Source organism: Synchiropus splendidus, chromosome 13, assembly GCF_027744825.2.
Source record: "Synchiropus splendidus isolate RoL2022-P1 chromosome 13, RoL_Sspl_1.0, whole genome shotgun sequence".
NCBI classification, from domain to species: domain Eukaryota; kingdom Metazoa; phylum Chordata; class Actinopteri; order Syngnathiformes; family Callionymidae; genus Synchiropus; species Synchiropus splendidus.
This window is the reverse complement of record NC_071346.1, coordinates 8,064,502-8,087,639: the sequence shown is the minus strand read 5'-3', so window position 1 is coordinate 8,087,639 and position 23,138 is coordinate 8,064,502. Positions and strand designations below refer to the sequence as shown.

The 23,138-nt window shown below is 43.4% G+C and overlaps 3 protein-coding genes across 3 annotated transcripts; 1 reads left to right on the top strand and 2 right to left on the bottom strand.

Moving 5' to 3' along the window:
* Nucleotides 1-1,102: 1,102 nt before the first annotated feature.
* atp1b3a (ATPase Na+/K+ transporting subunit beta 3a) lies at nucleotides 1,103-8,657 on the bottom strand. The gene is made up of 7 exons (XM_053884295.1): nucleotides 8,317-8,657; nucleotides 5,512-5,640; nucleotides 5,180-5,278; nucleotides 4,910-5,103; nucleotides 4,793-4,843; nucleotides 2,530-2,616; nucleotides 1,103-2,462 (listed from the first exon to the last, which is right to left on the bottom strand). The coding sequence occupies exons 1-7, from the start codon at nucleotides 8,426-8,428 to the stop codon at nucleotides 2,295-2,297; spliced, it is 840 nt and encodes a 279-aa protein (XP_053740270.1). The 5' UTR covers nucleotides 8,429-8,657; the 3' UTR covers nucleotides 1,103-2,294.
* Nucleotides 8,658-9,502: 845 nt separating this feature from the next.
* gk5 (glycerol kinase 5) lies at nucleotides 9,503-19,346 on the bottom strand. Its single transcript, XM_053884238.1, has 16 exons — nucleotides 18,698-19,346; nucleotides 18,531-18,624; nucleotides 17,954-18,029; nucleotides 17,732-17,825; nucleotides 17,532-17,663; nucleotides 16,676-16,751; nucleotides 16,511-16,572; nucleotides 16,376-16,449; nucleotides 15,945-16,005; nucleotides 15,570-15,696; nucleotides 15,392-15,496; nucleotides 14,907-15,001; nucleotides 14,185-14,288; nucleotides 13,573-13,632; nucleotides 13,366-13,499; nucleotides 9,503-12,655 (listed from the first exon to the last, which is right to left on the bottom strand). Exons 1-16 carry the CDS (start codon nucleotides 18,821-18,823, stop codon nucleotides 12,483-12,485), a joined length of 1,593 nt encoding a protein of 530 aa, XP_053740213.1. The 5' UTR covers nucleotides 18,824-19,346; the 3' UTR covers nucleotides 9,503-12,482.
* LOC128770025 (nucleolin-like) lies at nucleotides 19,268-22,612 on the top strand. The gene is made up of 8 exons (XM_053884239.1): nucleotides 19,268-19,409; nucleotides 19,535-19,629; nucleotides 19,994-20,065; nucleotides 20,147-20,270; nucleotides 20,334-20,527; nucleotides 21,472-21,595; nucleotides 21,665-21,861; nucleotides 22,518-22,612. The coding sequence occupies exons 2-8, from the start codon at nucleotides 19,563-19,565 to the stop codon at nucleotides 22,550-22,552; spliced, it is 813 nt and encodes a 270-aa protein (XP_053740214.1). The 5' UTR covers nucleotides 19,268-19,409; nucleotides 19,535-19,562; the 3' UTR covers nucleotides 22,553-22,612.
* Nucleotides 22,613-23,138: the final 526 nt, after the last annotated feature.

Here is a 23,138-nt window from a genome sequence, read left to right as displayed (position 1 = left end):
CCAATCCCGACTGCAGAAAAGGGAAAGCAGAGATTAGTCTAATATTCTCTGTTGCTTGTTTACAGTGGTCCAGCTCAAGGACAGAAAGAGCTTAGGGGGCGCTAAAATGGATTCTTGCTGATAAACCCCAGAGATTATCTCACATATAGTAGGAGAGCGACGGCTGGCTGTGAAGGTCAAAGGACTGCTGCTACTGACCTAAAGAGAGGTGATGTTGAGAGGTGAGATCAGGAGCAAATACTGCAATTCAAGCCATCGATGAAGTAGCAAACAGGGCCCCTGCTAAGGAGGATTAACTTCTTAGCAGGGGTGGTATGTTAGCACCAGATAACAGAGACACCCAAGTTCATTCTAATTCTGTGGAGTTTAACTGTAGCAAGTCCCACTTACATCACTTCAACAACAGTTGAAGTGATGTAAGGCAGCCATGACAGAATGTTTCCACAGCTCTGCTTTCCATTTTGATCATGTTATGACAATGCATCTTACAGAAGCCAGTTGCTTTCACTTGAAAGATAACGATTTTATTCAGGGTAATCTTTTGTAACAAACAATCAAAAACACTTTTTCCCCAATTTTTTGTAATTATTTCTGCTTTTCTGACGTTTATTTTTTTCCCACAGCATTTCTATCTGTATTTTTTTTTAGCATTTTTTTTCATCCTGTTATTCAGACAAATATTTTTTAACACATTTTTGAAACTCGCAAAAATGAATAAATACATATATTTTTTAATCGGAAAAACAGCATAAAATAAATTTGTTTTAAAAACAGAAAAATAAACAGAAATGAGCAACAAATAAATGGAAAAAAAAGTCAAATATGAATTACTGATGCTGTCTTTACGCCGTGATTTTTCTGAAATGAAGGTTGAAATCTTTGACTCCCTCGTGTGGCCGCGAGTTCGTACTACACTCAGGCTAGTGCTGGTTCCAGAAGCGGTCCGTTGCCGAACCATTATTTCATTTTTATATTATCTTATATTCTTGTTCTTCACTTAAAATTTGTACGGCTTTTAGACTTGTCTGTCACAATAGCGACCTCTTACGTTCCACGGCTCATATATATGTCATAAAAACACAAACAAAAAAGATAAGAACTGGTTTCTTTTTTTCTTCAAAATCACTTTTATTCCACAATTTATTTCATCAGGTCTTAAGGCACCCTGAAGAGATGTTACAAGTTGTTCTTTCAAACGCGGGTTCCTTTGAAGACTGTGTAAACATAGCTTTGAATAAGATAATTTCCTGTAAATCTTTGCTTAAATTATTTCTTTACAGTGCACAGACATTGTGTTTTCGTGACAAAAATACAGTGTGAAGTAAGTAAATATGGTAGATAGTGTTTAGATATATACATTAAAGAGTAATAGATTGGCAGACAATCAGATCAACAGGCTGAAGAAGAGAGAGAGAGAGAAACTAACAAACAATCTTTGAGACCCAGATAGATATACAGAGCACGTAGAGATATACAGTACATAGTTACAGTGAACTCTTCTCTTTGCAAGACTCTCCTCTCACCTCACAATTTACACTGTAGCTCGTGTGTGTGTGTGTGTGTGGCCTCAGCTACCTTCAATGTACAGCAACGCGGCAACTCATCTAGTCCTGGACGGCTCTTCCACATGTCGGCTATTGCAGTGGAGAGGTGTGTAGACAGGGAGACGGACAGACAGACAGACAGACATGCAGACGGACGGACGACGGCACAAGACTGGGGCTGTGGACCCGCGGACCACAACACAAAGATCTACCTATAATTCCCTAAATATGGTTCACAATGTATTTATATGTAGAAAGGGTCTTTGTAGTCTGCGTTTCATATACAAGGATACAGTGGCTATAATCGAGTATCAACATATGGACGTTTGGTGAGGTGACATGTGAGTTACTCTTGGAATGTGCCCGAACAATGATCTAGGTTTTTTCGATTTAAACGTCACGGCAGGAAGGAAATCCCCCTCGCTCGTAAATGATGACACAGAGTTTGCATCGCACGGCGTCGAATGGCTTGCTCGCAATGGCTATAGTCGCTGGATGGGGATGGGTGGCGGGTGGACAGTGCAAACTGTGGAAGGATGGTTTGGATCGGGAGCAGGTTCCTTGCTCTCTACAGGAGGTCATTTCGAGGGAAAGAAGGGTCAGAAATGTCGTCAAAGCAATATTGGGTGGCGCCGCTCGCGACCAATTCTGCCTTTGAGACGGATTTGACACTTCCTTCCTGATTTGTAAATCCATAGCACACGTGGGCAGCCGCGGCGTCGGGGTGCGTTTACCGGCCGCTCTCCGCGTTTACTCGACCACCTTGACTCGAAAGGTCACGCGTCCCAGAAACTTGTCCCTCTCGTCGTTGTTCTTGATGTTGGAGCCCTCTACCCTGCACTCCACGGGCAGCTCCTTGTTGTAGTCCTCACTGGAGAGCAGCAGCTTGACAGCCACCAGCGGCTGCACGTAGTTCTCCTGCAAGCCAGAGCGACAGCCGACGTTGGTGGCGGAGCGACGCCGTGGCGCTAATCTGACTACTCACCTGGGCTTTCTTGCCGTAGTAGGGGAAATACATCTTATCGATCCGGCCCTCTCTTGGGAAATATGACATCTGGACTGAGCTCTCTTTCTGCAACGGACCACAAGCAGACTCACTCAGGGCGGTTAGACACAGTCCGGGGCCAAACACTTCCATGTGTTTTTAAGTGAGTGACTGGGACTCAAAACGTTTTGACGTGATCTAGTGGGCCACATAAAGTCACTCAGAAGGCCATATTTGGCCCTCAGGCCATGGGTTTGACTCCTCTGAATTACTGTATTTGTTTCATTTAAAACAATTGGGGGCCACATGGCCTCTTGTTCATGGCAAAACTGCAAAATAACATCATGCTATTGTCCTCATTCATTTCTATGTTTATATTTAATGAAAATATTTTTTTATATCTTCATTTGTTTTTATTCCCTCATAGCTATTGATATTCATATTGAGACATGAAATCTTTTTTTTTTTTAAGTATTTCTTGTCCCTGAAAATGAATTAATAAAATACATTATAATAAAGTACCTTTATATACCAGGATTGTCACATTTAAAAATATTGCACAATAATTAGGTTTATATTAAGAGTATTTGCATAATAATGTTTGAACATTAAATGATATACAAGCAAAAACACATTTACTTTCTCCCAGTTTTATAATGTTTTAGCATTTTTCTTATGGCTTGTCGGCCCCTTGCAACCTTCACGGTGTGTAATGTGGTCCCTATGACGCCCTCCCATGGGCCCATGTTCATTTGGTGGTGGGACACGCTGAAATGTGATTTCTGCGTGAAGCTTCATTGTATTTGCTTTAGAGGGTGAATTAAAGATGAAATGAGAAAGTTGAATCTGACCCCTGAAACCACCAAAGGCAGTTAGGTGTTGTCTGTGGTGAGGTACAGAAACTTCACACATCATGGCTTTAGGCCAAAGTGAAGTACAGAGGGCAGCACAGAGAGCACATACACAGGCAGACCAACATCACACACACGAGCAGACACTTCAGAGTCATAGTTTAAGCTCTGCGTCTTGAGGAGCTGTGGGAGGAAATTGAGGTCGAAACACTGAGAGTCGCTTTAAAACTCTTAAAACGATGAGTCAAAATATTAAAAGTACTTTCAGGTTATAAGAGCAGATTTGGCGATACTACATTTTGGTTCACCAACTCAACATTGTGAGATCGATATTTTTGGAATAGTTCAGCTTTAGAAGCTCCGTTTGAATGTGAAAGTCAGAATTTGTCTGCAATTTGTGATACACTTCCAGAGTTTCAGATTAAATGTCAGAGTTCTGACTGTCTAAGAGTATTAGCATACCAGTATACTGAAAGAGTTTTGACTACATTTTAGGACAATAAGAATAAATATTATGCAAACTCCATCAAATAAATCTGACTACGAAGATATTAAGTTTGTGGTTGGAAGGAAAAAGTCAAAAATCAATGAGACTCCGAAGGCAGAATTGTGAGGAAGTCAGACTTTTGCCATCAACAAATTCAGAATTAAGGACTATGAAATATGAAGATAACAATCACAAATACTGAGACAAGTCAATTTTTCTATGACTCAGTGAAAACTCAAGATATTACATCTGAATTTTGCGATATTCAGAATTTCTTCATGCTTGATCCAGAGATAAAAATGTGTGGGTGTAAGTCTGAATTTTGTTTCAATGTCACTCAGAATTCGAGCTTTAGCATTAGAAATCTATAGTATTTTGAGATGACTAGAGTCAATATGACTCCAATTTATGATAAGATCATAAAGTACTTCAATATTAATTATAAATGAGGGTAAACTGGGTGATACTGACTCTAAATCTTTTGCTAATTCAAAGATGCAAAGAAAAGAAAAGAGCATTTTGTGACAGGAAACAACAAAGTAGGTTGGGCTTTTACTCGGGAAAGTCACTTTATTTATTAAATTAAGCTAAATATTGCGATAAAAATGAAAGTATTCTGTATAAATGTAAGCAGAATATCTGTGTATTGAAGTTGACAATTCAATGAGCAAGTATTGGCTTAGACATCAGTGAGATATAAACGTTTCTCAGACATTCCAGCGCCCCCAACTGGTCAACATTTGTGGTGATATCGCACATCAGCTTACCCTAAAGTCATCGGTGACAGCATGCAGAAAAAAAAGACAGACATAAAACAAAAAAGAGACGATGAGATCAACAAAAAAGGCCAGACCTGGACAGTCATCTATGGAACATAAACCACAGAAAGGACGAGACCGACGGAGGGGGATGGGGCGGGGCCTACCTTGACTGTGCAGTTGATGTAAGGCTCTCCGCGCGGCATCAGACCGATGATCTAAGACCGAGAGGAGAGGGTGAGACTCAAACAGGAGGCGAGCAGAGCCACGAGAGTCTGACTTACCCGGTTCATTTTCAGCAGCACGCACGGCTTCCCCTCAGAGTATCCGAAGTTGGTGTCAGAGAGTCCGGAGCAGAGGTTGAGAGAGCTCCTCCTGAAGCGACAGACCTTCTTGATCTTCTCCGCCTTGTCCTCCTGCATGTAGTACTCCCCTGGAGTGCAGTCCTCGTTCTGCTCCTGCAGGGTTTCATTGTAGTCTGTGACGAAAACCAAAAAGGAAGAGTTTGACCCCGGCGGCTCTGGACCAATGGCTCACACTTCACAGGCTCTTACTTTGCAGGAAGCCCTCCAGATGTTTGACGTAGCTGGAGTACTGCGCAGGGACGCTTTTGTTGAAGGAGATGTCCAGGAAATTGGGACGAATCACCAGACCTGGAAAACAACAGAGTCATCAGGGTGGAAGGGTGTGTCGGAACACAGAAAAACATTTCCCAAACAGCCGCTGTTGATATCACTCAGGAAGCCCATGGAAAATAGATCAATAGAGTAAGCAAAAGCACAATGTAGCCCATCACGGCGGCTACGTCTCGGCGGCATGAATAATGGATACCCAGCGGAGGAGAGGCTGAGAGCGGCGCTCCTCCAGCATGGAAACAGGCGCTAACCTGGGTTGGTAACACGGTCCTGGTACTGGGGCTTGTCTTCGTTCAGCGTCAGCAGCATCACCCACATGGTCAGAGCGAACATTCCAGCCAGGAAGCAGTAGAAGACCAAGTAGAACAACAAGATGAAGGCTGCAGAAGGAGGAGATCAAAAGCTCTTTAAGGTGGTCGACAGCTACGTTTCAATGCTCTTTCAATAACGGTTGGTGCTCACACACTTAAACGTCACAAAAAAAGTCCTTTATTTACAGTATTGTTATTAAGCATGGTTGGTAAGTGTGGTGCATTCACTGACACTCTAAGTTGAAGACAAAATATTTCGATTTTTTTGCTTGGAACTGGTGACTCTATGAAGAATAGTTTTATTTGGATGAAAATTGTCATTGGTCTTCTGACAAAACAAATAATAAATTATAAACTGAACAATATTTCTACTGAAAAACTGTTTCATATGTGCCTCATGTTTAAATCAGATCCCTCTTTCCTTTTATTATGCATCTTAAACCCTTCATTTGTATTTTAATAACAACTGTTTTTTTTATTTCTATTAATTGTGAATTCATAAGATTAAGTATAGAATTAAGGATAATATTTAAGTCCCATTTGAAGAGGCTCCCAAAAATAGTCTTTTTTAAAGTAAAAATGTATTATATTTTAGCGATAATGTTGCATAAAAATGAATTAAACAGGAAGTGTGGTATTGTTGGGGGGAAATCAGGTGCATCTCTGAGAAGCATGTGAGGGTTGTGAAGCACATGTATGAGGACGGTGGTGAGGTGTCTGAGAGGAGGAGTCCATCAGCCTACTATTGTTACGGACAGATGGACGGACAAGGTGAGTGAGGACTCTCCCTGGACTATGATGTTTGTGGATGATGTAGAGATCTGAGGTGAGCGTGAAGATGAGCTGGTGGAGACGCTGGAGAGATGAGGAATGAAGCTCAGTCAGAGTGAATGAGAGCGAGGCAGGAGGGACGGTGAACTTATGACAAGATGAGTTCAAGTATTTGACTGAGAAGGACCAGGTTCATGGATGTGATGTGACTCGGGAGGAAGAAGAAGACAGGCTCAGGTGGAGGAAAGCGCTGTGGCGATCGCCGGCAGGAAATGCCGACAGAGGAAGACTCACTCACTCACTCAGGCAGTTTTATTGGCACTTAGAATCGCCTTAATAATAACAGCGCTATTGCGATTTATGAGGAAACTCGCTTGACTGTGTTTTCCGTGGACACATTATCGGCAATAGCTGGTTAACCACCGTATTTCAACACAGGAAACGATGAATAAATGACTGGTGGCAGGTCTTCCATGAGCATGGAGATTTCACAAGGTCATGGGGGCAGCAGTTGTAGTAAAGACGCTCCTCACTCTTTCTCCCAAGAGGCACCTCAGAGGGCAGAGCGTTCCCATCAGCAACACGACCATAAACAGTGCACAGCATCTCATTTATACGCTGTTGAGTCATGACAGCACACGGAAGGTCAGCCATGGTGCTACAATGCTTTGCTATTTATGGCAGCCATATTTGAATGTCAAGTGGACAGTCATTTCAATTTGACATGATCTTTAAAGCACAACTGGACAAAAGAGATGAAAATCACCATGATATTGTGGGCCTCAACCCCACGGTCCGTGGGCCAGTTATGGCCAACAGAGCAGTAGTTTTGCGGCCCACTACAAGTAGACTTTCCCCGTGGGACAAAGGTGAGGTCATTCAAGTAAAAGCAGGAGTGGAAGACGCCACGGAGGTGTGTGGAGAGGCGCCGCCCCCCCCAACCATCTGGCCCTTTAATGGAGGACTACTTCACTTAGCTTAGCCTTAAAACATGGCTTCTTTCCTGGGCTTTCACCTGTGTTTGGGGTGAAGGAGGCGAGAACCTAGTTTGACACCTCCAAAACTGCCCCACCATTTCTGTATGACCTTGGAAATGGTGGAATTATGGAAATAATCCAGCATCTGACGACGACAGGATGCACAGAAATCCAGCCACAATTTCATGAGGAGTACGTGCCTTCGTGTGCAGCCATATTAGAAAGGTCAACTCCAACAACTTTGTTTCTTCCTTTACCTTTTGCTGCTTCATGCTCACGTGTTTCCAGTTGTTATCTAAGGGACCTGACTGTTATTTTGGAGCAAACTCCAGTGTGAAGCTCTATCCAAGGTCTGGCCAGTAAAACCACCCCACTATATAATAGCTCACTGTGGGGGCGTAAAAATGAGCCACACATTTAAGCACGAGGAAAGTCAATGGATGTGAACGTAAAGGGGCGTCGGGGGCCCCCGAATCTCTCTGCAGGCCTGCGTGTGCTCCTGTACAAATATTTGCCGGCCTCTCCACCGTCGGCCGCTCGGATCTCCTCCACCAAAAAAAAAAGGAGGGGGGTGAACCCCTCGGCTTTTCAGCAACACACCCCCTTCTCCTGTCATCCCTCTTCAACCGTATCCCACAATGCACCTGCCTGATGTGTGAAAGGAAGAGAAAGAGGAGAGAGGGAATCCCATTTGACCTTGACAGCCATGCTAATGTGGGCGGCCATGCAACTGCAATGGAGCATCCCACTGCACAGCAGCACAGGGGCCCAGGCAGCATGACAGCCCACTGGCCTATAGGAGGCGTGTTACTACCTCGCGGTGGAAATCACTGGCCCATCTATTACATAAAAATGTCTGCAGCCCCGGATGCGCGGATGAAAGGTGTGATTGCCAGTGATCCATTAGGAATGTAGGTCTCACATATGGTCGCAGTCAAATATGGAGAGGATGACTTATATATAGCTATGTAAAGGGGGAGGGGCGGGGGAGTCTTACCCCAGCTGCTGGCCGTGCGACCCAGCAACTCGCCGGTCCTCGGGTTGTAGATGGAGTCTTTCCAGCTGGATGCGTTCTCCTTGCTGGCCGGTTTGTCCTCTGTGCTCGCCATGATCTAGTCCAACGAGGTTCCAAAGACCGGGGGGGGAAGCACCGTGCTATGGACAAATAAAGGGAGGAAAATGCGGAGGAGCGCAGCGGGCGATGCGATGAGGCGAAGAAGAAGCCGGCGAGGCGGCGGTGAGTGGTCGGATCAATGGTGGTGGGCGGAGGAGAGAGAGAGAGAGAGTGAGAGGGAGAGCAGAAGGAGAGATGCTCAGTTGGAACAAAAAAAAAAGAAGAAGAGAAGGTGAGGATGGAGGGGGGGGAAAGGCAGTGACGTCGACACGTGGTGGAGCGAGCAGGCGGGAGGAGATTGGCTCGTGGCGGCGCGACGCAGCGTTACGCACGACGATGTTTCGTACAATAGATTTACGGCTCGCTGTTTGGAGGAATCTGACAGAGAGACGATCATCTAAGGTTTTTTTTTTTTTTTTTTTTAATCGGGCCACTCTAGCAGCTGCGCAAAAAAAAACGGAGCGCATCTAAAGCGGATGTGGCTTGTGAGTCACTGGGATTTGTGCTATCTCACCGTCCTTGTTGCCATGGCGACCCCGCACTTCAGCGTGTGAGTGGGAACATGCTTGTAAACAGATGTGCCAAAGTCAGAGTGATTTCATGATGGCTGATAAGAGATGCTTCTCAACCGAAGTGCCCTTGAGCCAATCAGACTCTAACGCCAGCACTGTATTCAATGAGGAGGTGGACTCATCTTTTATTTATTTATTTAATTCCACTGATACGAGTGGCATTTGTGTCCCGGCTTGTTGGGTCGCCTTCTCAGGTGCTGCTGAGCGACCGAGGAGACCACTTTCTAGTTGTCCTACCTGAGGTTCTCCACCTTATCTCTGTGCTACTGATGACATCTCTCACGCAAATTGTAAATATAGCTGTGGCCCTTATCCTCATGAGATAGCAATGTAAGGCCACGGACCTTGGCGAAGGGCCCACAATGGATATTCCCTTATCTCCACCACAGTCATCTGTGAGCTTAAACAAAAGCGAGATCTGATGTAATCCCATCCCCTCAAGGGGACAAAAATAAAGATATTTATTGAAGATCATACATTATTATGATGCTCGAAAATATATAAATTCTCAGCCCACAATACTCCAGTCCCCCCGATCAGTATTGTTCATTTTGGTCCACGGTATTCATTCATTAGGGATGACTGAAGTTACACCACTGAACTTTGCTAGTGCGTGAAAAAAACAGCTAGATTTCAGAGGAACAAGCTGAGTACAACTACTAAAGAGTGTAGAAACAAAGTGAAAAAGCAGCAGATCAGCTCTAGGCATCTAAAGTATCCCCCCCCTCCTCGTGAAGGAGCGAGTTTGTGTTGGGGTTTACATTGACAAACATTGTGAATCGGAACACATTCTTAACATTTTATGAAATGCTTTAGCTCTTTAGGGCCACATCAAATAACCAGGCAGGCCAGAATTGGCCCCTGAGCCTGGAGTTTGTGCCATCAACCCTCTAAACAAAGCAATCGAAGTTGTAGGAAAACAGAGGTTTTTGTGGCTTGAGACTGTTTCCAGATGCACAACCCACAGAGGGAGTACTAAATATAATATCTATCTGACTATATGGTACGCTTCCTGTGGTATTTTGATATCTGCATGTGAATGCTGCATTCAAGTGCCTCCAAAAAGCTGAAAAAGTAAACCTAAAAGACAACAGAATCTCACCAAAACATGCAAATGATCATCATCTGAGGACATGAACTAAAACGCGACAGTATGTCGGTGATATAATCTGAGTCTCAGACAGATGGCGGCGCTCATGTGACAAATTTTGAAAGAGGTGTAGCGACAGGGAAATAGCTCCTGACACTCAGAGAAAACAACAGCAGTGTCACAGCCAGAAATGAGCGGAGACCTTATATAATGACCTCTGATGCCGGGTTCACTTCAAAAGAGAGGGGGGGGGGGTGTGCGGATCCAGTATAAGCGCTGTCAGGTCGAATTTGGTGCAAGGCAGGGTCCACCTCAACTCATGCACAACAGTGATTAGTGTGAGAGCAGGCTGCACTGATTCATGGGCCCGTCCCGTCTGTCTGTCGGGCTGGCCTGGCTCTCAGCGGCACACTTCCCCTCCCGTGAAGGAATCTCACTGCGGACAAAGAACCCTTCCGAGCAGAGGATTGACAGCCATCTCAGAGCAGGAGGGGGAGCGGTCGCAGCAGATAGTGAGGACACTGTAAAGATCTACGGAAAACTCTCTCCCTCTTCCTCATGGGGAAGCAGCACAGTCATCCCATTGTTAGGAAACCCCCTTTCTGTGCACTCAATTAGCGCCCCCTTCACCATACCAGCACCATGAACAGGAATACACACCCCGTTTGTTCTCAGTCACTCCATCAGCGAGCTGCCATAGCAACCCTCGCAGGGAGGCTGGCCACATCAATGGAAAGCAATCCCTACACCCATCCACAGCCTGATCACTCCCCAGACAACAGCTATTCCCCAGTGGAGGAGGAAGCTTTCAAACAGCATCTGCTCACCCGTGATCTCCCCGACTCCAGAAAGTGCTGAGGGTTCAAACACTTTAATGCCATCACAAAACATGTTAGAGACAACAGCTATAATCTGGACGAACATCGAAGCATGATGAACATGAGGTGTGTTCTCACTCAGTCTGCTGAGTTACGTCAAGTTAAGAGTCAAGGAAAATCCCAGCAGATTGTTCGTAATGGGCCAATACTATGGACAAAAAAAGTTATCGTGATAAATACATAATTGAGCCGTTGGTCTGCTGCATCTCATGTCTCTTAACAGTTGACTTTAACTATGGACCAGTCTGGACACATTTCCTAGATGTTACTGAAGAAATATTAGTAAAACTGAGAATAAATGATAATTTAGTCATATTCTATTCTTGAAATCATTATACAAACAAGACCTTTGTCTTTTGTGATGAAAAAGCTTTTCACAATTGTCTTTCCTAAAATGGTTGTTTTTCATTGCCTTATTGAAGATTTAGCTAATACTTTGACCGCTTTAGAATTTGTTGACGGTCCCTAACTGATGCCGGGTTGTAGCATTAGCACTGCCTGTGAGAGTGTGTCCGTGATCAGTGAACCCTAATGGGGACGCTGCTGCCAATAGCGGAGCGGAGCTCCGTGCAATATCCAACTATTTTCACCGCAGTGTTTCGCCAAGGCGCCAGCGCAGCGGGAGACCTGCATGTGTTGATGTGAACCAAAGCATACGAACGGTTCCCTGTATTAAAAATAAGTTTAAAACTACGATTGTGAACCGAAATCCACCACACTCTCCACAGCTGTCACACGCATGTGTCGGCTGTCAAGCACTGCAGAGCTGGAGAGCGCGGCACGCCGTCGCGGTCTAGTCATGTTCGTGTATCGAATATCGTATCGAATTTATCGTGAAATGCAGAATTGTCATGTGGAGATTGTGTTTGGCGGTATATGGTGTACGATAAGTTATCGCCCGTCCCTGGCCAATACTGATGGGACAGCAAGCTGGTCCAATACTTGGATACAATTCCATAGTGGAGCAAGCTTCCAAAGCTGCATTGATTTTGATGCAACTCAATCCTGAGCTCTTTTGTCCAGATCTCAAGGGAACTTTAATCCTCCTGTCGTCCCACGGACAATGGCCCCGGAGCACTGCGGCATCACGAAGCAGGGATTCACCCGATTATAGTGTCTACACATTGGTCCTTTGAAAAGGTAAGCACCTTTGAGACACCATAAGCAAAGACTGAAATGTAAAATCATAGAGAGGCCTTTCCAGTCCAACCCACAAAGTTAATATTCTAAAATGACATTGGTCATTAATTCACTGTAGTGCAAAATTAGATAAACACAGACACGCCCAGTCAACTGTGAAAAATACAGCGTCATACAGGAGTTTGATCACAAAGCGCCCCCTACTGGCAGGGGTGTTTAGCCTCAGCTAACACTGTGTGTGTGTGAAGGCACAAGTGGCTTCCAGTGAAGAACATGAGAATGGCCCCACATCATCTGCAGCAGAGTCGTGGAGTGAAATGAGTCCGGCGTGAACATGAAATATGAAGAGTTTGTCTGTGTTGTCCGGGGTCAAGCCTTGTTGTACCAGTTCATCGAGCGCTGGATCGCTCGGTCCCAGCTCTGGAGGACGGACGAGTACTCTGAAGTGGGACTCTGGCCGTGGCCACTCCTCAAGTCACGAGGGGAGAAGACCTTGTCGGTGCAGTGCAGCCTCTTCAGCTCCTCTCTGGTTTTCCAGAATCCTGCGGTGAAGAATGGAAAGAGGTTGGAGCAAAGAGAAAGTCCAAGTGTCATGAACATTGACACCACCACTGCTGGCTGTAGCACAAATAGATGAGGGTTCCAACCTATTTTAAGACCACGCATGGTGTCAGAAGTAGGATGTGTGCTTGAAGTGAGTTGGAGACGCAGACGATTGGCTTGAGTTGCTTCTACATGCTACTTCTATACGGATTGTTATCCAGTTATTTGGACTGACTGACTGCCATAAAGGACGACAAACAGAGTTTATTAGACACTGACTGATGTCTCCCTCCCATTACACCAGTCGTATCATGAAATGCTAAGCATGTCACATGACACGTTGCAGCATATCATTTCACGTGTAGCTTGGCGAGTCCGACAGCAGCGTGAAGCATCTTTCACATTTATGCACGGGATACGTCAGTGGCTCATTCTGACTTCCATTGCTGACTCTGCTGCTTTTATGACACAGCTGAGTGATGCACCGCTTCCCACAAACCTACGAATGGGACCGCAAGATATCAGCGCTTCACTTCTTGGAGAAGGCGAATCGATGACGATAGCTGCTGCTTTGACCTAGTTTAAACTGCCTTCTTACTTAGCCTCTCTCCAGAACAGACTTTAAAGAATGGACCTTAGGTTCGGTTAGAAGAGATGGAAAAGTGCAGTCCTAAGTTTGAGGTTTGTGGTTACTCCAGCATCCACTTACCAGCTTCCAGTCCGGCGACAAACGCTGCCCCGAGACACGACATCTCGTACTTGTGGGGTCTCGACACCTTTTTGCCCAAGAGGTCTGCGGTCAGCTGCATGACGAAATCATTTGAAGAAACGCCGCCGTCCACTCTAGGAGAATTAGAGACGTGGGACCAAACATTAGTTCCGTCAGGCAGGAGTCTAACCTTCTAGTTGAACTCACCTGATCTTGACGATGGGAATGTGAGTTTCTCGCACTATTGTTTCAAACAGCTGCTTATTTCTGCAGACAACAATGAAGAAAACAAATGAGTCAGAATGCAGTTCCTTGGTATTTGACACTGGATGTAAACATAGTAGCATGAAGCAGTGCAGATAAGGAGTTATACTATTGTTATGTTGCTTATAAGGGCACTGTAAGTTCATTAGTTTGTTCAGAACAGATATATTTCTGTCAAACTTCAGAAGGGATTTTGTTTTGTTTAAGACGACCAGAAACCCTTTATTAAACACTACATACAATTATATTACTGCATTTAACAATTTTCCATGTGAAAAATAAGGATTTACGTTATGAAGGTCTTGTCATTAGTTCGTCTTTTGCACGATCTCTTCTTCTGTGTTTACTAAAGAAGTGCTGTGACGCTACTTCAGCGCGTGCAGGAAAATGACAATGGGTTTGGTGGAGGTTTCCTCATTGTTTCAGTATTTTCTACATCAATGCTACAGTACACCACCTCCACAGCTGTGTAGCAGCCACACATTTTGGACTCAAACAATCCGTCTCAGAGGACGTGGTGCAGATGCCGCGCCATTTAGTCTGAGAGAGGCTCACCTGAATGCTACGGATTCCAGGATGGCACGCACCAGGTGGCATTTGGTGGTGGACGGTTTCAAGCCCATTAGAGAAGCACAAGCTTTTGGGTCATTAAACGGTGCCTTTGAAGTGCAGAAGGGAAATAATCAATACAGAGTTTCAACTACATACTAATCATTCTAGTCATGAAATATCATCTAGATACAAACTAAGCAAAATAAAAACAAAAGTGGACAAGACACAAAACTTACAAATGCTCTGTCTCAAGTGGAGCACATAAGAAAAGAGACAAAACAGCAACGTTACTGAATTGAGAAGACAAAAGTCGGAATTCTAAATATGCAGTATACATGATAAAAAGCAGCATTTCAGTTAAATATTCAGATGTGTTCCTCTTCTGACCACTTTAAGGGAGTCAGTAGAAAATAATAAACACATTTCAGTTTTTAAAATGGTGCTGGTCCAAAGATGACGGAGGTTACGGGCAGCAAGGTCACAGGAAGATGTGGCGGAGTGGAGAAAAGAAAGGGCGACATCTACTGGAATTATTTAGCAAATACAGCCTGTTAAAAAACACTTACTATATATACTATATATACTACCGGGCCAAATTGGCCAGACGCAGAGAGAAGGGTTCATCCTAGCCTATAGTGAGACTGTCATATTACTCTATCTAAAAGCATGTTAGCATCTGGAAAACGTGTGACAGGATGAATGTTTTGATGCAGATGTAAATCTACCTGCAGTCCGCTAAAAGACGGGACAAAGCACACTCCATCCGAGTCGCTGACACTGTAAGCCATTGAACTGGTTTCCTGGACATCCGAGAAGAGATCTGCAACCAAACCCACGTCTTTTAGTTTTTGAAAAGAAAAACAGTGCTCATGAAATCTTAAAAACCAACTCAGGCAAGGCTGCTCCTCATGAAGCACGGGAGAAACAGATGTTTGAATAATGCTACCGAGGGATTAAATAAAGAGGGGGAATCTTTCTAAGGAGCAAAAAGAGGCGGGTGACAAGGGGAGTTCCAGAGCTGAATATGCGTTCCTCTTTCTGAGGATGCAGTGATGTTACACACTAAAAATTTGCCGCACTCAAACTCACTCTTCCTTATTTTCCCATGACACACACCAGTTCACAAGCCATGAAAGTCAACTCAGGCTGCAGGATCGCTGCAGGATGTTTACCTGCTGGTTTTCACAGGGGGACGGTAAAAAAAACTCACCTAGCTCTTGAGCCCATTTGATTGCTGTTCCGGTATCGGCAGAGTTGCCCTCAGCCAGATAGACCACCTCAGAACCGATCTTCCATCCCACAATAGGATAGAGACCTACGTCCAAAACATGGCTCTTAAATACTTGAACTCAAAAGTATTTTCTGCACTCGACTGACATGCACTCTACCTGCTATAGAGGTATGTGGTTTGCAGCCCGTGTTGATGTCCATGAAGGTTCCTGTTCCCATGGTGATCTTAACATCTCCAACATCATAACAACACTCCCCAAACATGGCCGCCTGCTGGTCTGCCATCTATAGACGGTTGTAGACAAACATTTATGAGAGATGAACTGAAAACAAAAAAGTGAATTTTATTACCAAAGAGATTGTGAAGAGCTTAAAAGCGTACACAAATGAGCCAGGTCAGCAAGTTCAAAGACAAGCTTTTAATCGATACTTAACTAGTTTTTTATTGGAGAAGAGCAGTATTGACACGCTGGCATGTTCAAGATCTGAAGCCTCTTATCAGTTTAAAGAGCACTGAGAAATGGATAACTCACCACCGACTTGACGGGAAGAGATACTCCGAAGATAGACGGGTCAGTGGAGCCAAAGTCGCAACTAGTGAGGAAGACAAACAGTCATGGTTCTCGGATGAACTCTGTGACACTAGCGTTGCTATTATAAAGCAAAGATTTCCTCATTTTATTAAGTTGCACAACACTATTTTTCATAAGTAACTACCTATTCTTTCAGGAGAAAACTGAGCCTCTGATTCAGATTAGTTCTGCTTCTTCACTGTGTAGAATTAAGAGGCTCGCCATAGTTTGGACTTGCTAATGTTAAAAAAAAAAATAGCCAGCCATGAATCCAATGAGTGTACTTCTTATTTAATGGCAAACTGAGGTTGACAACAGTAATACATGAGCTATTCTTGACTGGTAGTTTCCTCATGTTAAAATTTTAACTTGGAATTCAAAAAAAGACTCACCCTGTATCCAGCACTTTCGGGAAAATAGAGAAAGGCAGTGAGACCAAGGAGCACAGGAAGGAGCTCCAGCACATCTACAAGCAAATTAAGAGGTGTAATTTATATAAAATAGATAAAAAAAATTTTTTGACAGACCTGGTATGAGTCGAAGATTCCTGTTGCACTAGCGTTGGAGTAGTCGGTAGCAAAGACACGCCCTGAGTAAAGAAGACAGGGATGCTCACGAACAGAACACCAAGTAGTGAATCTTATTTATCCCAGGAAACACCATGTATATGGCAGTTAGTATCTGACACACACCGTTTGTGAGTTTGTGGAGGAGCCATGTATCTATTGTTCCAAAGCAGCAGTTGCCTTCAGCCACAGCTTGAGCTACCTGAGGAGAGGAACGTGAACAATAGAAAGGTAAATATAGAGTTCTTAAGTTGCACTGTAGTTATTAGAGAGCAGTGTATGGTTCTCATCCAGCTCTAACATATTACAGTGCTGTTGTTTAAGTGGTAAGCCAAACCATGGAATTTAAATCTCTATGCTCAAACAGGTGTACAAGACTTTAACATGGTTTGAAGAACTTGAATTCGACAAGTCTAACAAATGTACATTCACTGCTTCTCAAGACCAAATAAGTCTTGTTTGTCTCACAGTAATAATGGCTTGAAGGAGCAAATTAAGAAGTGTTCCTGAATACTGAAAAAGCATAAAAAGACCAAAAATACATTCAGAAGTACAAATTTTCAATCTTAATTTTAAAGTTAAAAATCCCAGAACTGACTTGGTATGATCCAACATAATCCAGCAAATCTTTGTGGACATAAACAACCACTGAGCATTTTAACCACTTCACAATGTTTTCAGACGGTGATTGAGCTTCGTTTTTTTTTTCTGAATTGCCTGGGATTCCTTTCATTCTTGCCCCAGCGAGTGTTCGTTAATCACAAAGGTTAATATAATAATCCCACTGGACTAACCAGCTCTTGCGTTTCGCCAGAGTTACGCTTCCAAACAAACTTTTCTTGTTCTTCACACCCACAAACAAGAAATCTTTAATGGCTCACATAGCTGAAATGACTAAGATTCAATCACATGGTTTTAAATAGAAATGAAAAACATCTTCATCCAGGATAAGCGCTCACAAACAGACAAAGCAGATTATTACCTGTCGGTAGTGAGTGAGAACCCAGACGAGGCGAAAGGTTACATGCTGGGTGGAGAAGACGATGAGACTTGCAGCAAGCAGTCGCTTCTGTCTGGTCAGAAAGTGGGCCACCTTCATCACACCATGGATGGCCTGAAGAGGCGGGAATGTGTGAGCACCTATCCCCTCCATAAACAGTTAAAAAAGTCAAGTAAACTCACTTTTAATGTACAAGATTTGTTCCAGGACTTGACTAAACCGGCAGCTCTCTGGTCCTGCCATGTGATGAAGTTGTGGAAAGGAACCCCAGTTGTTCTACAAAAGGCACATCTTTTAGTGGTCATCCACTTATTTATCTATTTCAATACATCCAACAAGAGTCTGAGGCTTGAGAACAGCTAAGGATGTAACTTGGTTAGAAGCAAGAATACTGGATGGCCCACCTGTCCCATGTTGTGAAGGTGCTACGCTGTGTGGAGATGCCGAGAGCATCTACTTGGTGCATTTGTATACCTGCATCTGATTAAAAAAAAGACATATTATTGTGACTAGCAAAGAAAAGTCATATATTTTAGCTATGTTTTCCAAGCCCATATTTTCTCATAACTGATTCACAACAAAATTCGAGACGTCGGAATAAAACATGTTTGAAAAAGAGTCATTCCAAGTGTTTAATAAAAATGGTGCTGTGTTTTCTGAAACGCCGACATAGTTGTGTGCCCTTGAATTTTTTTTTAACCCAAGACCCGGTACTTGGAAGCAACTTGCAACCGGACCACCTTGGTTTCAGCTTTCACAAATGTCAAAATAGTTGACATCCACACTGAGGCTGAGCTTTAAAGAAAAGTGTTTACTGCCGTGGAAAGCAGTACACCTGAGGAATAATCTTGCTTCACAAAATTGCTTTGAATATTTCATAAATCATTTGAGAACATTTTGAAATCATAAAATACGCATTTCAAAATGACTATGACACGAACTACAGGTGTGTAAATAACAGATGTCAGTGATGTCCCGTACCTTGAACTGCTCCCTTCACAACACTGACAAATCCCTGCCACAGTTTCTCTGGATCGATTTCCACATGTCCAACCTCAGGGTACTGGAGAACAATCTGAACACAGGCGTAACGTCATCTACATGCTTCGACACATCTGACGGATTTGAAATATGCGGTTATTAAATACCTTCGTTGTACACGATCCTCGTACAGTTGCCTCCTTGTCATAGACGTGGCATCTGGTGGAAGTAGTACCTACATCCACAGACAAGACAAAGCGCTCCTTGTGGAACCCATTTCTCTGACTCCCCATTGTGGACAATAATCTTTGCTATTTTCCTTCAGCTCTCCTCCAAGTCGTCGCCCATGGTGGCGAACTGGCATCGGTCCTGTTTACAACGTGCCGCGTTATCTAAAACCTTTGGACTTCACAGTTATGTATGGTTTACGATGCGCTGTTGTAAGCGAATTCCCATGACGAATAATGCAAGATGATAAATATCACAGAGCGAAAGTAAAAATAAGAGAAACTTAGAAGCGATACTTCTCAAGCTAAGTGGCTAGTACCTCACCTCTTAAAAGTGTAATCTAAAAAAAAGTCAAAAGGACTCAATCAGGACGTAAAATTTAGTTAACACGGAGAGAATAACACAAAATCGTCCAGACTATTTTGTTGTAAGTGTTGTGAAAACACTCCTTCTTCCTCAACTCGCTATCCGTAGTTGTGACTGTACATGCGCATGCGCACTGATCCGGGAACCGCCTCTAGCACTCTAGCATGCGAGTGTTTTTAGCTTCCCACGTGTGGTGCTAATCTGCTCTTTTTAAAAGTACTGAGGTTATTGGCGTGATAGCGGATACTTAGCTTCAAACACTCCTGACATTCGCTTGCTGCAACTGTAAGTTGAGTGTGTGGTGTTGATATTTGTATATGCAGTTAACACGATTAACGTTTATATATATATATATATATACACACATACACACACACACAAAAACACATGAACTGTGCTGACTGTTGCAGACGTACGTTGGTCGCTGAAGACTGCACCATGACAGAAGACACCTCCACCATAAGTTCAGAGAAAGTGGACCAGGAAGTTAAAGCCAAGAAAAAAGGTAAAGCAAAAACAATTAAAAAGATGGTCCAACGAGTTTATCCTTCTGTCTATTTGCTTGCATGCAGGCAGACAGCACCTTTCCATCAGAACTCAGAATAGCTACGGACTTGTGTATGGGTTGCGGGGGCAGCAACATAAATATAGAGGCCCGGATTTCTTATTTTCTGGGGAATACTTGCTGTTGTTGTCCTTTATTTTATTGAGACCTTCCAGGTGCGACATGTTTGAACGGCTTGTGTGTGTGTTTGGTTCTCGTTCTTCTGAGCTTGAGCCACCATGACGGCTTAATGCACTTTGCTTTGGATAAAGTGTCTGTTAAATTACATTTAAGTATTGTCCATGAATTGTTTGTTCCGCTACAGTGAACCGGAAGCGAAAAGCCCAACCCAAAGTTCAAACCCCGCCGTTGAAGAAAACTAAATCACTCAATGATGGTATTGTATGAAATGTATACAATATGTAAATAATTTATTTGACTAGATACATTCATTTAAAGCTGTTGCTTCTTTTCATAGGTTATTGTCTGTTTGTCGGCAACCTCAACTACCACAACACATATGAAAATGTGAAGGATTCGTTGGGGAAATACTTAATGACACAGAGTCTACTGGTACAAGATGTCAGATTAGACCGTTCCAGGTGAGTTCTCCTTTTCATATACGTTTCTTTTGACTTGCTTAATCGGATGTTTTCATGTTCAAGGAAACATGCATTTGTGGACCTCGCCTCGGAAATGGATTTGACAAAAGCGTTGACCTTAAATGGTGAGCTGTTATTGGACCGACCGATGAGGATTGCGAAGGCAAAAGTGAAGACTGAGGAAGTAGTGAAGGAGAAAGAGAGGGAGGAGGTGAAGGAGGAGGAGGAGGAGAAGGCTCCAGAACGGAACGGAAAGGGTGAAGAAACTTTCTTCATTCCACTTACTTTGTTTAAACATAGAGTAACCTGTCAACTAGTTGGACATCGCCCTCTATTGGCCATATATTCTTTTTCTTATTAACATTCTAGATGACGTTATGCCTCTATTTAATTTAATATACAGTGGTATCTCGGTTTTTGAATGTCCCGGAATTCGAACAAATCAGAGTTCGAACAAAATTTTAGAGATTTTTTTGCTTCGGATTTCGAACGAAAGTCCAGAACTCGAACGCCGAAAAAAGCCGGAAAAAACATAATGTGCGCGGACTGATCAGCTGACCCACAACGCACTTTGTTATTGTGTATAACGCAGCCTCTGTATGCAGACGTGTGCCGTTAGCTCCATTTACTGACTGTTTTTCCTTCATATTGAGGTGTAAAACCTTTCCTGTCTCAGCACTGTACCGTGGTAGAGTGTCACAGGGGAGGTGCTCCTGGAGCGCTCACTCCAGGGTTTGATGTCCTGTTGTGGGCTGGAGCTGGGACAGGGATGAGGCGAGTCTGGGACAGAGCGTGACTTGGTTTATGACTTTGTCACAGCCAAACTGCACAGAAGCGCACATTCAGAGCTGGACACGCACCGGGCACCTCTTCACTTCTGGAGAGACGTCACTCACTCGGCAACCCCTCCCACATGCAGCGGCCACACACATAGAGGAACAGCGCACCTGCAGCAGACACTCTACATTCACTTCTACAAAAGACTATTTTAAGGCTGGGAACGCGCTATTTCTTTTTCCATTCATTGTAATGGGAAAAGTCAGATTTCGAACCATTTGCTTCTCAAACGGCCGTCAGGAACGGATTGTGATCGAGAACCGAGGTACCACTGTGTGCGTGTGTATATATACTGTATATATATTTATATATATATATGTATATATATGTAAGGTATTCTTCATGTTCTGATTTAACATTTCAGTTTCTTCAAAGACACTGTTTGTGTTGGGCCTCAATGATAAGACAACTACAGTGACCCTTCAAGTTGCATTTGAGGGTGCAGTCAATGCTAAAATCTCCCATCAGCGCACAGTCAATGATCAAAGGTGAGTCGTGTATGCGCTGCAGTTGTTAAAATAATCGTCTTGTGCTAATATCTTGTCATATTTTCTCAGGTATGGATTTGTGAGGTTTGAAGATGAGGAGCTCTGCAAATCGTCCAAAGAGGCCATGCAGGATTGTGAGATCGATGGGAGCAAAGTCACTGTGGCTTTTGCAACAGGGCGGGCCAAAACAAAAGGCTCAGTGGCGCGTCCTGCTGGTCATGGAGCCGGCCAGACTGTTAAGCGTCGTGGAAAAGGGAAAAAACAGGGTAAAACTCAATTACACACTGTTTTTGAACTTTAGTCGCTCTGTTTGACACACAGTTTTTGTGTTTTGTGTGTTGAGTCTGTGTTAATCAGCTGCTTTAAATGAATGAAAATGTTATTTTGTGGAGGTTTAGTGCTGGTTTCTGCCTGCTTGGCTGCTGCCAAAACACCTCCCAGGGACCCGTCTGGTTGCCTAGCAACAACTAGGACTCCAAATGACTTTCACTACTTTGTTTTAAAGGCCAAAAAGTGTAATGAGTAGCACTAAACAAACGCTGTTAAAACAGAGAGCGTGTATTGTTGTATACTATTTAATAATACTTTTCGTGTTTCTTTCAAAGCATTAACAACAGTGCGTGAGTCGACCTTTCCATACCGCCGGTTTTTAATCAGTTTAAATGAAATGTGTTGCATCCCTGAATCTAGTGGAGAAATGTTCTGAAGAAACATTTGGGCCTTTTGTCCACTTTGGTAAATAAAGGCAATGTAACAGTTAACTGTAAAACGATACTCAAACTGAGCATGTAAGCACTAACTTAATTTTCATTTGAGTCAGAACAATGTGTTTAAGTCCGTATGAGCAAAAGAAGTTTTTTTTTCTTAAATCAAAGCATCATTTGGTTCACTGCTCTGATGTGATGTTTTTTTTTCTCCGCAGGACCGAAGAGTTCTGAAGTTAATGAAAAGTCCTGATTGTGATTTGTTTTTAACTTTGCATGAAAGTCATTTGAAGATAAATGTGTTTTAAACAAGATTGTGGCGTCTTTTGTCAAAGAAATGTCATCAATAATTGGTCTGCGTTGATGCCAATTATTAAAAAAATACATTTAGGTACAATTGCACGCACTTTACTGCTGTTCACATGCTTTTTCTTGTTTAGGATTTAAATTTCAGTGCATACGTTTCAAGTATTCTATTGTTTATAATGGTCCCACCAAATCTGAACACTAAAATTAATCTTATAAACAAAGTTTGTGGCGGCCAGATATATCCGCCATGCGTGTCTTATCCGCTGTGAACCTCTTTCTTACTGTTCGGTCAGTGAGAAATTCACGGCGCAACATTGTTCCTTGAACGTCTCACGTCCTCTCCCCACAGCGCCACATCGCGCTGACATTTAAAGCGAGGGCAGGATGGAGAAAGGGATTCAGTTAGTCCTGATTCATTCAGCCACGCGGCTGATATGTAACTCCATCCAGCTTTTTAGTGAATGAACACCATCTTGTTTTGTCTCGAAAGTGACACGGTGTTGATAAGTCGAATGAAGTCGACTCCTTCC

Coding starts and splice junctions, on each gene's coding strand:
- atp1b3a (XM_053884295.1), bottom strand. CDS start 8,428: ATGGCGAGCACAGAGGACAAACCGGCCAGCAAGGAGAACGCATCCAGC. Junction 5,641..8,316: donor TCGCACGGCCAGCAGCTGGG/GTAAGACTCCCC, acceptor CTCCTTCTGCAG/CCTTCATCTTGTTGTTCTAC. Junction 2,463..2,529: donor ACTACGGCAAGAAAGCCCAG/GTGAGTAGTCAG, acceptor TCTGGCTTGCAG/GAGAACTACGTGCAGCCGCT.
- LOC128770025 (XM_053884239.1), top strand. CDS start 19,563: ATGACAGAAGACACCTCCACCATAAGTTCAGAGAAAGTGGACCAGGAA. Junction 20,528..21,471: donor TCCAGAACGGAACGGAAAGG/GTGAAGAAACTT, acceptor TTAACATTTCAG/TTTCTTCAAAGACACTGTTT. Junction 21,596..21,664: donor CGCACAGTCAATGATCAAAG/GTGAGTCGTGTA, acceptor ATATTTTCTCAG/GTATGGATTTGTGAGGTTTG.
- gk5 (XM_053884238.1), bottom strand. CDS start 18,823: ATGGGGAGTCAGAGAAATGGGTTCCACAAGGAGCGCTTTGTCTTGTCT. Junction 18,030..18,530: donor TGTGAAGGGAGCAGTTCAAG/GTACGGGACATC, acceptor TTTTTTAATCAG/ATGCAGGTATACAAATGCAC. Junction 16,006..16,375: donor CCGAAAGTGCTGGATACAGG/GTGAGTCTTTTT, acceptor CTTCCTCACTAG/TTGCGACTTTGGCTCCACTG.